At 36.3% G+C, this 15602-nt stretch overlaps 3 protein-coding genes across 3 annotated transcripts; 2 read left to right on the top strand and 1 right to left on the bottom strand.

Moving 5' to 3' along the window:
* The first annotated feature begins 368 nt into the window (after positions 1-368).
* On the top strand, positions 369-2367 carry LOC100241090 (AAA-ATPase At3g50940). The gene is made up of 2 exons (XM_019222019.2): positions 369-1471; positions 1881-2367. Exons 1-2 carry the CDS (start codon positions 536-538, stop codon positions 2256-2258), a joined length of 1314 nt encoding a protein of 437 aa, XP_019077564.1. The 5' UTR covers positions 369-535; the 3' UTR covers positions 2259-2367.
* Positions 2368-3194: 827 nt separating this feature from the next.
* LOC100246206 (AAA-ATPase At3g50940) lies at positions 3195-5763 on the top strand. Its single transcript, XM_002267332.4, has 2 exons — positions 3195-4505; positions 4668-5763. Exons 1-2 carry the CDS (start codon positions 3411-3413, stop codon positions 5073-5075), a joined length of 1503 nt encoding a protein of 500 aa, XP_002267368.1. The 5' UTR covers positions 3195-3410; the 3' UTR covers positions 5076-5763.
* Positions 5356-14765, bottom strand: LOC100261512 (V-type proton ATPase catalytic subunit A). The gene is made up of 20 exons (XM_002267243.5): positions 14452-14765; positions 13125-13251; positions 12850-12905; positions 12710-12766; positions 12433-12544; positions 12283-12320; positions 12014-12115; positions 11246-11302; positions 11064-11135; positions 10870-10971; positions 10694-10756; positions 10476-10608; positions 9243-9349; positions 7640-7834; positions 7256-7342; positions 7036-7140; positions 6467-6564; positions 6246-6324; positions 5860-5948; positions 5356-5763 (listed from the first exon to the last, which is right to left on the bottom strand). Exons 1-20 carry the CDS (start codon positions 14527-14529, stop codon positions 5649-5651), a joined length of 1872 nt encoding a protein of 623 aa, XP_002267279.1. The 5' UTR covers positions 14530-14765; the 3' UTR covers positions 5356-5648.
* Between the last annotated feature and the right edge of the window lie 837 nt (positions 14766-15602).

Below are 15602 nucleotides of genomic sequence, written 5' to 3'. Positions count from 1 at the left end.
GTAAAAATTGTTCGAAGATAACGCTTCCACAAGTGTCATTGTTAACATCATTTGAGGATGACAGTTTTGAAAGCACCATTAAAAGCATTAATAAAGACGATGCTTGTTGAAAGTGTCATTGTTGACAGTAATGGAATTGAATGAGGGGATCATTCAACTTAAATTAATTCATCCATATGATTTGATTATGAAATGTGTATATCCTTTAGAAAAGGAGAGATGACTTGTCTCCAAGCCTTTCTCATTAGGTAAAATAGGAACTTCCTTGGAACACACCATTGTTGACAAAACTGGTCTGCCAGTACGTTTCTCTTGGGCCCAACATAACCTAATTAATTCAATGAAATTTAGGGTTTGAAGTCAAAGAAAACGAACAATCCCCTTTAGAATAGTCCATGAAAAACTTCAAAAACTCCCACCATTAAAATCAAAATGTATCCATTGACAAGATGATGCAGAAGAAGAAGAAGCAGAGGGTGGTGGAAAGTACTTGAACAAACCTCACAATCACCCCAAAACACCTCCATAACCAAAGATGTTAACCCTCCAAAATAAGCACACAGCAGCAAAACTTGTATCTGCAGCTGCCTCTCTAGCTGCCGTGGCTATTCTAATTCGAAAAATCACCAAGAACTTCATGCCCAGTGAAGTCCATGGATGCTTCTCCTCATCACAACTTACCATCATCATAGAAGAATTCCAAGCTGGGGTTGCTGTAAATAAATTGTTTGAAGCTGCTGATATCTACTTGGGCGCAGACATGGCTGGTTCAGTTCGAAAAGTTAAGGTACTAAAGGACAGGAAGGAGAAGAAGATGGAGGTCACCATGGACAGGAACGAGGAGATGACTGATGTTTTTGAGAACATCCGAGTGAAGTGGACATTGGTCTGTAAAGAGGCCAAAAACCCTAATGGGAATCTTGACTTACAATCAGAAGAGAGATCATATGAGCTGAGTTTCAGCAAGGAGCACAAGGGCCTGGTGCTGAACTCCTACCTGCCATACATTCTAGAAAGATCAAAGGCTATCAAGGAAGGGAACAAAGCACTGAAGCTTCATACAGTGATGAGCAGAAGCTGGCAGGCGGATGCAATCAATATCGATCACCCCATGACCTTCCAGACTCTGGCCATGGATTCAGAGCTGAAGAAGGCGCTGGTGGATGACCTGGACAACTTCATCAATGGGAAAGACTACTACAGAAGAATTGGGAAAGCTTGGAAGAGAGGGTACCTGGTGTATGGGCCTCCAGGGACGGGGAAATCAAGCTTGATTGCAGCCATGGCGAATCACCTGAAGTATGATATCTATGACTTGGACCTCAGAGCCATATACAACAACTCAGATCTCAAGCTGTTGCTGCTTGCCATGTCCAGTAGATCAATACTTGTCATGGAGCATGTTGACTGCATGTTCAATATTCTGCAGAGCCAAGAAGAAGATTGCTCGTGGGCGCCTCGGAAAAATCAGGTTAGGGATGAAAAATAACAACTTTATGACTATGTTTGGTTGTCGGGAATTTGAAAGAAAATACGAGGAAAATAGAAAAGTTGAAAATTAATTTAATGTTAATAGATTAGTATTTTATGTTACTCAAAATTTATTTTACTTCACTTATTCTTGGTATGTTTTATTTTTAATCATTTTTTATATTAACATAATTAATTTTTAAAATAATATTTAGAGAAAAAATAAAAACGGTTGAAAGCAATTAAAATATATTCTCAAATTTGAAAAATAGTTTAAAGAACAAATTATTTTTAAAAACAATTATCAAACACGCTCTAATTAATTTCAAAATACATAAAAAAAATTTTCTTTCTTTGGTTAGGAATGATTCAATAGCTTACTTACATGTTGATACGATTTAATTAAGCAGGTAACGCTTTCGGGTTTGCTGAACTTCATAGACGGTGTATGGTCATTCTGTGGCGACCAGGGACGGATCATCATCATCACCACGAATCACAGAGACAAGCTTGATCCGGCTCTGCTGAGGCCCGGCCGTATGGATATGCATATCCACATGTCATACTGCACCGTTTCCGCATTCAAGCAGCTTGCCTTCAACTGCCTTGGGGTTAGGCACCATCCTCTCTTTCAACAAATTGAAGGGCTGATCAGTAAGGTTGAGGTGACTCCGGCAGAAGTCTCGGGCGAGCTGATGAAAAGCAAAGATCCCGGTACCTCCCTCCAAGGCCTGATCAACTTCCTCTGCAACAAAATCAAGGAAGATGGAGGAGAAGCTGCAGAGTAAATGGAAAGAATGCTGAAAATATTGAATTTAAGGACAACAGAGGAAGATGCTAAATACAATCTCATTGAACCAAGAATTCATGGAAGAAATATGTGTTACATCCTTATTCCATGTATAGTTTCCTTTGTAGCTCTTTTCTTTTCATTAACTTATAAAGTTAGCGGGTAGTTAACACCGGTAAGATCCGTTTTTAGTTGATATTTCGTCGATTTTATGCCGATATTCCTTCCGTTCGGTAATCAGTGTTGAATTTCATTTCGAGGTTCCAAGTGTATCATTTTGAAAGACAGTAAGAGCATTTATAGTTTCAGTCTAGACATAAGAGGGATTTGAGCATTTATAGTTATTAACTATAGTTTGTTTCTTTTTTTTTTTAAATAACAAAATGAAAGTCAAGTGTTGGTTGTTTTTTTGACTTTTTACCGCAAGTAATGTGTTTTCAGAATTTAGGTGGTTTGTTTTTCTATTTTTTCATGATTTATCATAAACTTTTTACTAAATAGAAAAAACCAAAATATGTAATTTTTTTTAAATAAAAAATATAACATATTGATTTTTTTTTACTTTTTAATACTTAATAGAAATAAAATACTACAAAAACAAATAATATAATATTTAACACTATTAAGTATTAATGTTTTATTTAGAATTAAGTAAAAAAACAAACACCACCTTAGTGTGATTGAATGATTAGAATGATAAACATTTGAAGGAGTAACCTAGAAGTAAGAATTTTTTACTTTTCCACCAAACTCAATTTTCAAATGTCGCAGATATGAAAGATTCAAGCATCCGTGTGAGACCCCTAGACAATGTGACGGAAGATTCTACACTTGGACTGGACAACGTTCCGCGAAGGTAGAAATTGGTCCTTGCAACTTGCTCCTCAAGTAATTGAAAACTAATTTTGAACACCGATATTATTGACAAGAACTGGTCATTGTGTCGGTTTCTCCTAGACCCAAGAGCCGTCGAATGCTCTAAAACAATGGTCGGGGGTCAATGAAAAAACACTGCTCTTTAGAATAGTCCATGAAAATTTTCTAAACTTCTTACTATAAGATCAAACACAAAGGCTGATAGGCGAAGCTAGGACAAACCTCACATTCTCCTCAAATCATACCATTACCTCCCTTCGGAACCCTACCACACATGTCGTCTCTCCCAAATGGGGAAAGAGCAGCGACAGTTTTGTCAGCAGCTGCCTCCCTGGCAGCTTCGGCCATGCTTTTCCGAACCATTGCCAGTGATCTCGTGCCTGGTGAAGTTTACGGCTACTTCTCCTCCACCCTGCATAATATTTTCCGCTATCTCTCTTCCCAACACACCATCATTATAGAAGAATTCAAAGGTAACCAAGGGCATACCGTGAATGAGCTGATTGAGGCTGCCGAAGTGTACCTGGGTACCAAAACGAGCCCAGCAGTCCGAAAGCTGAGAGTGGGAAAGGATGAGGAGGAGAAGAAATTGGCGGTCACCATTGATGGAGATGAAGAAATTGTTGATGTTTTTGAGGATGTGAAAGTGACGTGGAGGTCGATTTCGAGACAAGTGGAGTCGTTAGGGTTTGGGAACATGGGAGGGGAAGGTAGGACTTTCTGGTTAGAAGACCCCGACGAGACTGTATGGTCCGAAGAGAGATCGTATGAGCTAAGTTTTAACAAAAAGCACAAAGACAAGGTCTTGAATTCATACTTTCCGTATATTTTAGAGCGAGCGAAGGCCATTAAAGAGGAAAGCAAGGTGGTGAAGCTCCACGCTGTGAATACGCACCATGGTTGTTGGCGAGACGCGATCATTCTCGATCACCCAATGACTTTCCAGACCCTTGCGATGGATTCTGAGCTTAAGATGGCTTTACTGGAGGACCTAGACAACTTTGTGAAGGGGAAAGCATTCTACAAAAGAATGGGGAAAACTTGGAGACGCGGGTACTTGTTGTATGGCCCTTCAGGGACAGGAAAGTCGAGCTTGATTGCAGCCATGGCTAATCACCTGAACTACGACATCTATGACATGGATCTCACTGGTGTAAGATCCAACGACGATCTCCGGCTTTTGTTGCTAGCCATGCCCAGTAAAGCAATTCTAGTCATCGAGGATGTTGACTGTGTCGTCAATCTACAAAACCAAGAAGACAATGAAGAGGACCGAGAAGATAGAGAGGAAGCAACCACAGGGGAACCATACAACCCATGGGATGAAGATGGATGGGTAACAGAGGATGAAGTTGAAGCCGAGAATCAGGTCAGTGAAAACATGTCATGATATACTCCATTTTAGGAATGATCAGAAAGGTAGCTATTGATAAATACGGTACCTAGATTAGCCGACATGATACAAGTCTACGCACAACTCTAAGCATTTATATGTGATCTATATTAAAATGCAAGCTTACCATGTTAACAGGTAACACTCTCCGGCTTTCTCAACCTCATCAATGGCCTTCTGTCATGCTGCAGTGAAGAACAAATCCTCGTGTTCACTACCAATCACAGAGAACAGCTTGACCCTGCTTTGCTGAGGCCCGGGTGCATAGATATGGAGATTCACATGTCATACTGCACCATGTCTGCATTCAAGCAACTCGCCTGGAACTATCTAGGGCTTTATGATCATCCACTCTTTGAACAAATTGAAAGGCTAATGGGAGAGGTGAAGGTCACACCTGCAGAAGTTGCAGGGGAGTTGATGAAGAGCAAAGATGCTGGAGTTTCCCTGCAAGGCGTCATCGAGTTCTTCCACAAGAAGATTGAACAAAATGAAGCAAAAGCAGCCAAAGATAATGGAAGCACAAAAGGATTAGAAAATATATAAACATTAATACCATTGTGAGTAGTGGTCAATGTGGAGGCACTATCCTCCAAAGAAATTGAAAGCAGCTTTCAATTCAAAGCATGATTCGGAGTTTTAAGATTGCCCGAATCTTAAACATGTTTGTATGAACCAAAAGCCATCATTTTATAAAATGGGTTGGAATCGAAATGTGTTTCGATGTAAATAAAATAAAATGAAATAAAATCCAATACATTCCCTGAAGTTGTTCTGCAATTGAAACAGCAGACAGAAACTCATTTTGAATGAACAACAGATAGTCTTTGAGACTGAACGCATACATATCTTATTGCAAATATATATAATAAGAATCAAAACCTGTTTCTAGTCTCTGATTCTGAACCTGAGGGAAGAACAGGAATACAAGATTAAACTATAGCTACACAAACCAAGTAAACCAAAGCTTGAACAAGGCACTGCAAAGAGTGCATAAAACGGATCAACCAAGTATCATTCGGTTCTGCACACACGGAGAAACAACCGTAACCGAGATATGTAGCCCCAGGGATCAGAATTGCACTAATAGGATCTAAGAAAACCCAGCATGTGATTCGATCATCGAGTTTCATCGTCAAGGTTGCGGAAACCAGCAGTCAGATCCTCATGTAGCTTGCTGAATTTAGCCACAAGAACTTCTTCTCCTTCTGCTGGGTCCTCGAATTTCTGAGACCTGTAGTGTAGATATATGAGCTGATTAAGACATGCTTCCTTAAAATCTCACATGCAGTTCATCTTTTGTCTTTGTTAACATGGCAATTTCACTTACACAAGACGATAGAACAGATCTCCCAACCGATGCTTGATAAGGGTGTAAGTTATCTTCTGTCCATCCATACCAGCTCCACGCTCTACTGCCTGTATATTTAGTCACATCACATGTTAAAAGAAAATCCAATGTCATTCTTTCATTAGTTTTATAGATACCAAATCCAGCACTTGATCCTATGGTCAAATTTTGCAGTAAGTTAAGTTTCATTGCAAAACTTAATTTATCTGAGACATTGACTTGATATTTTCCTTAATTTTGATAAAATTACAGAATTGTGAGTATCTACAGACACAATGATCTTGGCAAACATGACAACAATAGGTCAAAGAGAAAAAGGAAAACGGGGGAGGGGGGGTGGAAAGAGAGAGAGAGGAACATCGTACCTGATTGGCCAAATTATAGAAATGGATAATATTGCGCATCATCCAAACCGACTTGTAGAAGGGGCAGAACTTATCATATCTGTCACAGCCACATGAGATACATATATTAAGTGGAAAAAGAATTTCTAGACCAGCATAAAAAGGGGAACATAAGGAAATAGTAAGTAAACAAAAATTAAAAAGGACGAAAATTTGAATCAAAAACTTAATCTGGGACTTACGGGGTAAATGCATTTTGTGCAAGATAGTCTTCCCTCAAAAGCTTTGCAGTCTCTAGAGTAATTTTATCTGTTTCAGCTAAAGCATCTTTTCCGACAAGCTGCAGTAATCAAATCAGAAATAGACCTTTTGTGAAAGAGGAAAAATAAAGGGATCATGGACATGCAGCTAATAATTTTCCCTAATAGTTTTCCAGTGAAGTAAACAATACTCAGACAGGAGCAACAGTCCATTAGAAAAGATTAGTCCAAACTTACGATATTCCCCAAAGGCAAAAATCAGTTTGACCAGATGAATTTCAACCATCGCTACCAAACCATTTAATGGCAGACAACCATTTTCCAATCCAGCAAAATGAGCAAGACAGGAGATACATAAGGATAGGAGCCCAGCTGTATGTCTCATGATTTTGGGTTTCAGATCTAAGGGACTCTCTTGGACTGCACATCCATCAACTTATGGATCACAAAATCCTCCCAAGTATCATGTCTTGGAACACTATGGGAAATGGCTCATTTCTATCTCATCTAGCTGTGTAATAGAAAAATAAAAGCTAAGGAGGAAAACATACTTGCACAATTTCATTTAGGTCATCTTCTCTTTGCAGCACCTCACGAGCCTTTGTCCTGATGTTGATAAAATCTGGATCATATTGCTCATAAAAAGATTCCAATGCCTGGAAATCACAAGAGAAAATTTATGATACGGTGGTATTGAATAAAGGCCAAAATGGAGGGAAAAAAGAATCAGGAATTTTAATATATGGAAGGGATAACATCTTAATAACACACCGTTGCATATTTTGAGTATGAAATAAGCCAGTTTACAGATGGGAAATGTTTCCTCTGAGCAAGTTTCTTGTCCAGACCCCAGAAAACCTGCAAAAAATATACATAATATTGAATAAGGTGAAGCCAAAAAAGATAGTTTGCAAAATGAGAACGTGTGTATTCATTCATGCATCCTTGTGAGACAAGAGGAATAATGCTGCTCATCTCAGGTATGCACATACATTCTCTCTCAAAATTGGTAGCCTTAAAAATAAGGAGGAAAAAACAAAGAAAAAGGAAAAATTATGCTATCATTTTCTACATTAAAAATTTGACCCTTCACCAATATACGTATTAATAGCTACATTTTAATATTAGAAGATGCATACAGAATTTTATCTTTACCTGGACAATGCTGAGAGTTGCAGATGTCACAGGATCAGAGAAATCTCCTCCAGGAGGAGACACAGCCCCAACAATTGTGACACTACCGTTACGTTCTGGTCCACCCAGACATTTCACTTTGCCAGCGCGCTCATAGAAAGAGGCTAAACGTGCTGCCAAATAAGCAGGATAGCCACTATCCGCAGGCATCTCAGCCTTTTTGAGAAATTAAGACAAAATATTGGAGTAAGCCAGAGATGAATAATAACCCTAAATTGCTAAATAATAATGATTCAAATAAATAAATAAATAAATAATCTTCTAATGCAGTAAATATATGACAAGTAAATATCAAATTAAATTTTTGCCATAATAAAGAATACTCGTACCCTTCTTTCTTAATAGAGAAAAATAAAACAAATGATCATTTTTGGAAATTCCAACTCTTTTGGCAAGAGGTATGGATGAGTGCAGTACAGGTATAAAAAAATACACCAACTGAAGGCATTTGATGTAGTACAGGTTTACCCAATTTGAATGTGTTTTCAGCCACTGTCTATAAGTCCATTGATACTGAATAAAACCTTTTTCCCCATTCAATCTCACATTTCTAAATAATTAAGCAAAAGATGTTAAAGGCAGAAAGAGACAACAAAATCACCAGCTGGTGTTTCCATGCAATATAAAGCTCTATGAGCAGCATCTAAAAGCCATGCACTCAACTTACTTTATTCTGATAAATATTATGTTATAATGCAGGCTACCAATAAAATAAAAGTACAGCAATGTATAGCTCTTTTTTTCTAACTGACATCTTTGCTATATGACAAAGTCTCCTACCAACAATCATAACTTCTATTCAAGTACTACGGCAACATCAAAATTTTCACTCAAAAGTATTACAACATAACTAATTAAATAGAACTCACAGAGAGTCAGGAAAACTGATATAAGAAATTATCATTACATGACAAAGGAGCAGCAGTTGGCAGTGATAATACAAGCACTAGCATTCTGAATGAGTGACCTAACATATTGATGTAGGACAACCCTAGGATGGTTGCCTACACTCAAGGGTAAGTGGACTAGGGTTTTATTTTTAGGGTGTAAGGAGAGGAACAAGGAATAAATTTTATGGTAGAGAAAATTATAATATAAGAAATAGAGAGAGAGAAGAAACAATGAAGAAAAGATGGAAAACCTTAGAGTCTCACTAAGGCCTTCTAGAAGTCTCACCTAGAAGAAAATCAATGGAGTCTCACCATTGAGGGTTGCAACCTTGCAATGAAAGAAAATATAATATTATTCATATCAATTCATCTATTTGATTTACATTGATTAGCCTATTTATAAGCTTCTCTAAGAAATCCAAAGTTTACTAGGATTCTAATAACCTATAATGATTCTAATTCTAATTATAATATCCAAAGTCCACTAGGACTCTATTAACTTATCATGACTCAATTTCTAATTAATATTAATTCTACTTAAAGTTTACTTAGGTCTTCCCTTTCTTCCTTGAATAAACTTTAAAAGGCTTTCCCCCATCACATATGAAGCATTAAAAGGTAATTTCTAAAATCAACAGAAACTTCCACATAAGCTAAAACTGAGAAGGACTTACCAGCCGTCCTGATATTTCTCGCAATGCCTCTGCCCATCGAGATGTTGAATCTGCCATCATACTAACATTGTAGCCCATATCTCTGAAGTATTCAGCTATAGTGATACCTGAAAAACCCACAATCATATTAGTTGGAGAACATCATCTCAGCACCTTCCATAACAAGGTAACACAAAGGTGATAGACAAGACCACTAAAAGCTTCAGGTACACGAAAATGATCACTAATACAAACAATTTTCCATTAATAGTAACAGCATCCAAGCACATTCATGCAACCATAAGTATGACACAGAAATAACACCTTCATTTCCCTGGGGATTAAAACATATTCTTGAGGAAGTTTGATCAGTAAAGACAGAGAGATCCGGATCATGTTTACAGAAACCCAGAATGATATAAATTAGGCTCTCAAGTATAAGAAACCCAGTTGCAAAATATAAAGGACAGAGACACTTCATTGAATATGTAAAATGCATACGTGCTAGTAAAATAAATAGTTTATGCAATCTTCCTTAAATAGATATTCTCTAACAGCTGTCCTAGTTTCAACCTAGGAAGTTTCAAGAGGTTTTCAAGGGGTAGTCTTAAGATTCCAGGACCCAAACACCATAAAATCCCTGGATTGGGTAGCATAGTGGAAAGACCTTTATTTGGTAAAGTTAAAAGTATGAGCTGGGACATAGCAGCCTGCTCTGCATTTGAGTTTTTAGGTCACAAATAATGCAAAAAAAAAACAAGCAACAATGAGAGAGTGATCTTTATTGCAATCCAAAAACCTTGATCTACAACAAAATCATAAACCAACTAAAGAAGCAAGAGAGGAAAAGAGAGACTCAGTATAAGGTTGGCTAACTCTTGAGAAGTGATTTAATCACCTAGAACCAAGCACCTGCAAGAGCTTCAAAAGCTTAATCTTTTCAAATTATTTTTCTCAGTTAAATTCTGCTGTAAAATTACTGCCCTCTATAGGGTGTTGAAACTAGGAACATACAAATCCCAACGTAACCTTCTCTAAATAACCCCTCACATTCAGTGTCAGAACGAAGGGCTAAAGCAAACATAATTTAGGATGTTTTGCAATACTAGTATGACTAGCATGGTCTTTACAGGCAGGAAATGATCATTATTACCAACACACAAGAATTGCAAAAGATGAAGCTAATATTGACTTCAAAATTTTTTCACCCAGCCATTTCATGTGCTAGTAATGAATAGAAGTAAATATATTTACCTGTATAAATTGAAGCCTCACGAGCAGCCACAGGCATATTTGAAGTGTTGGCCACAAGTGTAGTTCGCTTCATGACAGATTCTTCACGGCCATCAGGCAGTGTCATCGTCAATTGAGGAAAATCCATAAGAACCTGAATAATTCAGTAACCTGGATTAAAAATCTCCAAGATGTTAAAACCTAGTTATTAGCATTGAAAAGAGAAGAAAAGGACAAACCTCCGCCATTTCATTTCCTCTTTCTCCACAACCAACATAAACCACAGTGTCTGAATTAGAGTACTGCATGTACATGTACACACAACATTTAAGTACAAGATGAATAAGGAAAGAATTTGTAGCACCTAATATTGTCAAAGGATGTCTGGTCCCAAGTGAATAAAAGACAAGCTCACCTTAGAAAGAGCTTGACTGATGACTGTTTTTCCACAACCAAATGCCCCAGGTATGGCACAAGTTCCACCGAGAACAGAAGGGAAAAGGGCATCAAGAACACGCTGAGATGAAACAAAAATCAGGAACACACTTCAAGCTTACAGCAGCCATAGATGAGAATACTGATAATACATTTAGTTTGTATGCTAATTACCTGTCCTGTAAGTAGTGGGGTATCAGCAGCCAGCTTTGACGCAACAGGCCTAGGTGTACGTACAGGCCAAGTCTATATATGGATGAAACACAAACCAAAATAAGAATTGCCATTTTTGGACACAAGGATTTAGTTAATGTTAAGCTCCAAAAATAGATCCATGAAATAAAAAATCTAATAACCTGAAGCATGGTAATTTGCTTTTTCACACCTTGAAACTCAAGCTCTAAGACGGTATCCTGCATGTATATAAGAAAAGTCAATCTACAATTCTTATAAAGGTTGATGCAGGAATTATAATTAATCATATCATAACTTAATCTTACAAATATTACATAATTTATGAGAAATTAAAGGGTAAAGCCTACCCCAATGCCCCTTGTTTCTAAGACAGAAAAATAGGAGTTAATTGTCTGCAACCTTCCATAACTCACAGCATAAAAGGGAAAAAACAAAAAAGAAAGAGAACCTAATCATCAACAAAATGACTTGATATGCAAGTAAATATCATTATTTGCAACTCTAAATGAGAACGAGGAAATTGCATAACAAAATAATACAATAACTTTAATAATGAAATGTAAAAATCTTTGTGTGTCTCATTCTATATAAGCACTTCTAACCTTTACAACAGTAACAACCAAACGTCTCTACTCATTGTATTACCAAAATATATTGTTATAAAAGTGAAACAAGAAATGACTAACAACAGTTAAATGACACGTAACAACAATGGATTCCATCTCAGGTGTTGAAAAGAATAGCAATAGATTCCATCACTTAGTTAACCCAATTTTTCTACTGATGTTATAAGATATAAGATAGAGAGGGGGTCCATCGGCAACAAGATATGTTAACTGTAACCTATAGGTAAGGCTGGTAATTCCCAAACTGAACCCACCAACCAACCTAAGAAAAAAAGGCAAGGCAACAAAGTTTGACAAACAAACCTTCAACGAGTATTGACCAGCTGGTGCAACATACGTGATCTTTCCCATAGCATCAGGAGGAAGGGCAACATGGTGCTGCATTAAACTGTTCTCAAAGACAGTCTGCATAGAAAAAAATTCCATATCAGGACTTAGATGAAACTAAATGCAAGAAAATCATCATATTCAACTGAGACCAATATTCTTGATTTATTTATTTTAAATTTTCTGTTTTTGAATAGACAGGCCTTCAAATTTTTAATAACCAAGTTCAATGCTAACAAACTTACCGCATATAAGTCTCCACCTGTTAGAAGATCACCCTCACCTACCACCAAGAGATGAAACTGGTTTAATCAGAGTATGAAGAGTCTCAAATCAAAATAATAGTTTTTTCAAATCACCTCCAAATGACTATAATGATACATTTCTTTGATTACCTAATTTTTTAGGCTGGAATTCCCAGAGTATATCTTTGTCAAGTGCAGGAACAGATACACCACGAGGAATGTAGACATCACCAGATATTTTTGCAATGGTCTTCAAAGGCCTCTGCATTAAATAAGAACAAAAAGAACATCGTTATATACTAGTGCTCTGCAGAACGGTTGAAAATGAAAGAAACTCAATAGCAGCTGATCAGTGCTCAAACAAAGTCAAAGTTGAACAATATGAAACAGCTTAAGAGACCCTTTATCTATCAGAATTTACACGAACCTGAATGCCATCAAATATATTTCCCAAAATTCCAGGACCCAGCTCCACCGATAGAGGCTGTAATTTTAATAAGCAAGTTATAAAATGCCATATTTAATGCTCAATCCATAAAAGTACTGAAACCAGCATAACAAAATTACCTTGTGTGTACGTAGAACAGGGTCATTCACCGTCAACCCAGCTGTTTCTTCATAAACTGAGATAAAAATGGATAAGAGTTCTTGTCAATTTTAAAAAACCTTCAGAACCACCATCAACCAGATCATGACTAGTAGAAACTTGGTATAGAAGTTCTTTTGTGAGAGAATACAATAAAAGAAAAAACAAGAAGACATACATTAAGACCTTCCAAAATTAAAGTAAATACAGTAAGAAGAATACAACAGTAACAAGAAAACGTTTTAAAGTCAAATACCCTGGATTGTGGCAGAATCTCCTTCTAACCGAATAATTTCTCCAATAAGGTTGTCATGTCCAACACGGACCAGTTCATACATAGCAGCCCCTGCCATTCCATCTGCGACGACAACTGGTCCCGACACCTGTCAAATGATATATGGTAAGTGCACAAGAAAATAACCCATTCATCGCAATTGAACATGTTGGTAGATCAAAGAAGAAACCATATATTGTCGGATTACCGTTACATCACACACCGATGTAAAAAGTGGAAAAAATAATTAATAAAATATAAAGGGACAAACAAGTTCATTGGTTGGATCTGCATAAGAATAGCAAATGACCATCTGCATCAGTATTCCTCAAAAATATAAGAAGCAAATGTTTGCAAACCCCTTCCATTGCTGCCAGTTCTCTAGGTGAAAATTTTCATAAGCTACAATAAATGGCTATGGAAGTAACTAAAACAGCTCTGAAAATAGTTATATTCTGAAAACATGTCGATAATTTACTATAACTAGTTATGCTTAGGGGAGTGGGGATTACCAATAGCCAACAAATGATATCAAATAAAAAAATATATAAAATCACATAAGTAATTGAAAATGGATGCATCATACTAACATTAGTAGAACTGAGCAAACCAATATTTGTTTAAAGTTAACAGGTTTTTCAATCTAAAACCAGAAGCTAACAAGTTTAAAATGCAATGATTTATAAAGAAGGGAAAGAGAATATATGATTTGGACTAAATGAAGTATAAAATATCAACATAACCGAAATTTTCTCCCTCTTTTCCCCTTTTTGCAGCATAAGTACCAGAAAAGATAACAAGGAGAGGAAAATCTAATAAAATAATCGAAATATGATGAAAAGGCACAGATTGATCACTTCTACACATCGATATCAAAGCCAAAATCCACATCAATTTGATCTCGAAATTCATTATAAGCAACAGCAGCCTCTGTTCCAACTAGCCAAACAACAAAAGACAGTTCAAAATACAGTTGCGACACCCTTCCCTTACCAAGTTGTTAAATTCTTCAGCACTTCGAGTTTATCGCGAGAACATTTTTCTAGTTATTCAAATTCTGAGGACATTTCTGTGTGAATTTCACAACACCACACCAATCCATCAACCTCAACTATAGCAAAAATACGCATATAATCACTCAGAAAACACACAAAAACCGATCCAATTGCCTCAATTCAACATCAACAGAGAACGAAACAGATCACACTGTTACAAATAGGAGCAATCCGAATCTGAACTACAGCGAGTAAGCAAATGAAAAACCTACAAAAATCCGACGGAATTGAAGATTGGATGCGGAGAAAAGTACCTTGCGAACGTAACCGTACTCGCTTTCCTTCTCCGAGTCCTCGAACGTGGTCATTCGAGCTCCGTACACCGACGGCATTTTTTCTGGCGGAGGGAGAGAGATCTGAAGTCTTGAATAGTTGAAGAGCTCGGCGGCAAGCGATCGGGATCGATGAAACCCTAGGGTTTCGAAATCAGAGTTGTAGAGAGAGAAAGTTTAGAGAGAGAAAGAGTATCTGTGTTTTGTGACGATGAAGAAGGAGGGTCGAGGAACGTGAATTATGGGTGCGGGTCCATGGATCTTGTAGTGGAACTGAGGTGGAAATAATACACCGTGGCGCACCTCATGGTAGTATACATTATCTGGATAGTTCCTAGCCGTGTGATTACAGGAGGATGCGTGTGGTGAGCTGGACGATGCTGAGCTGTTCAGTTTTGAGGTGGAGCCCAGTATTTTGGTGATATAATTTTTAAAATCATACCATTTATGCAACGTGTCTCTTTGGTTCCAAATCATTTCTAATCGGATTAAATAAAATATAATTCTTTTGACAAAGAGACCTTTAATAATTGTTTTATTTTATTCTTCACGTTCCATTACTTTTTTATTAAAAAAAAATATATGGAGATAAAAAAAATATTAAATTGAGATTATATTTATAATTTTTAATAAATAGAGGCATTTTCTAAAATACGGAATTTTTTTGTCCTTTTGGCACAAATATTTCATAATTTTTTTTAAAAAATAATATAAGTAAATAAAATTTAAATTGATGAGAATATTGGATTAATGAGAATTAAATTTTTAAATAAATAATTATTACAATTCTATATATTTAGGTTTGAATTTTGGAAAGTATGAGGAAAAAAATTAAAGAAATTAAAAAATATTTAAATTTATGAGGAAAAAAATTAAAAAAATTAAAAAATATTTAAATTTAATAAAATTTTACATATTTTTAAAGGTTTTTTTTTTTATGGAAAATGTATATATTTTCAGACAATTTTATTGTATTTAATTTTTTATTTTTAAGAAAAATTAAAAATAATAATTTAAAGGTTTGTATGAAAAAAAAAATCTTCAAAATATTTTGAGAACAACAAAATATGAAGAAAAAAAAAATTTGGTTATCAATTATTCCTAAAATACTGATTATTTTCAAAAGAACATAT

Source organism: Vitis vinifera, chromosome 9, assembly GCF_030704535.1.
Source record: "Vitis vinifera cultivar Pinot Noir 40024 chromosome 9, ASM3070453v1".
Classification (NCBI taxonomy): Eukaryota; Viridiplantae; Streptophyta; class Magnoliopsida; order Vitales; family Vitaceae; genus Vitis; species Vitis vinifera.
This window is presented reverse-complemented; position numbering and strand designations above follow the sequence as displayed.

Excerpts from the sequence above, each read along its gene's own strand:
- LOC100261512 (XM_002267243.5), bottom strand. The coding sequence starts at position 14,529 with ATGCCGTCGGTGTACGGAGCTCGAATGACCACGTTCGAGGACTCGGAG. Across the intron at positions 12,116-12,282 it reads CAGGTGGAGACTTATATGCG|ACTGTCTTTGAGAACAGTTT; the intron begins GTAAGTTTGTTA and ends TTTTCTATGCAG. Across the intron at positions 5,949-6,245 it reads TCTATAATTTGGCCAATCAG|GCAGTAGAGCGTGGAGCTGG; the intron begins GTACGATGTTCC and ends CTAAATATACAG.
- LOC100241090 (XM_019222019.2), top strand. The coding sequence starts at position 536 with ATGTTAACCCTCCAAAATAAGCACACAGCAGCAAAACTTGTATCTGCA. Across the intron at positions 1,472-1,880 it reads GGGCGCCTCGGAAAAATCAG|GTAACGCTTTCGGGTTTGCT; the intron begins GTTAGGGATGAA and ends TTAATTAAGCAG.
- LOC100246206 (XM_002267332.4), top strand. The coding sequence starts at position 3,411 with ATGTCGTCTCTCCCAAATGGGGAAAGAGCAGCGACAGTTTTGTCAGCA. Across the intron at positions 4,506-4,667 it reads AAGTTGAAGCCGAGAATCAG|GTAACACTCTCCGGCTTTCT; the intron begins GTCAGTGAAAAC and ends CCATGTTAACAG.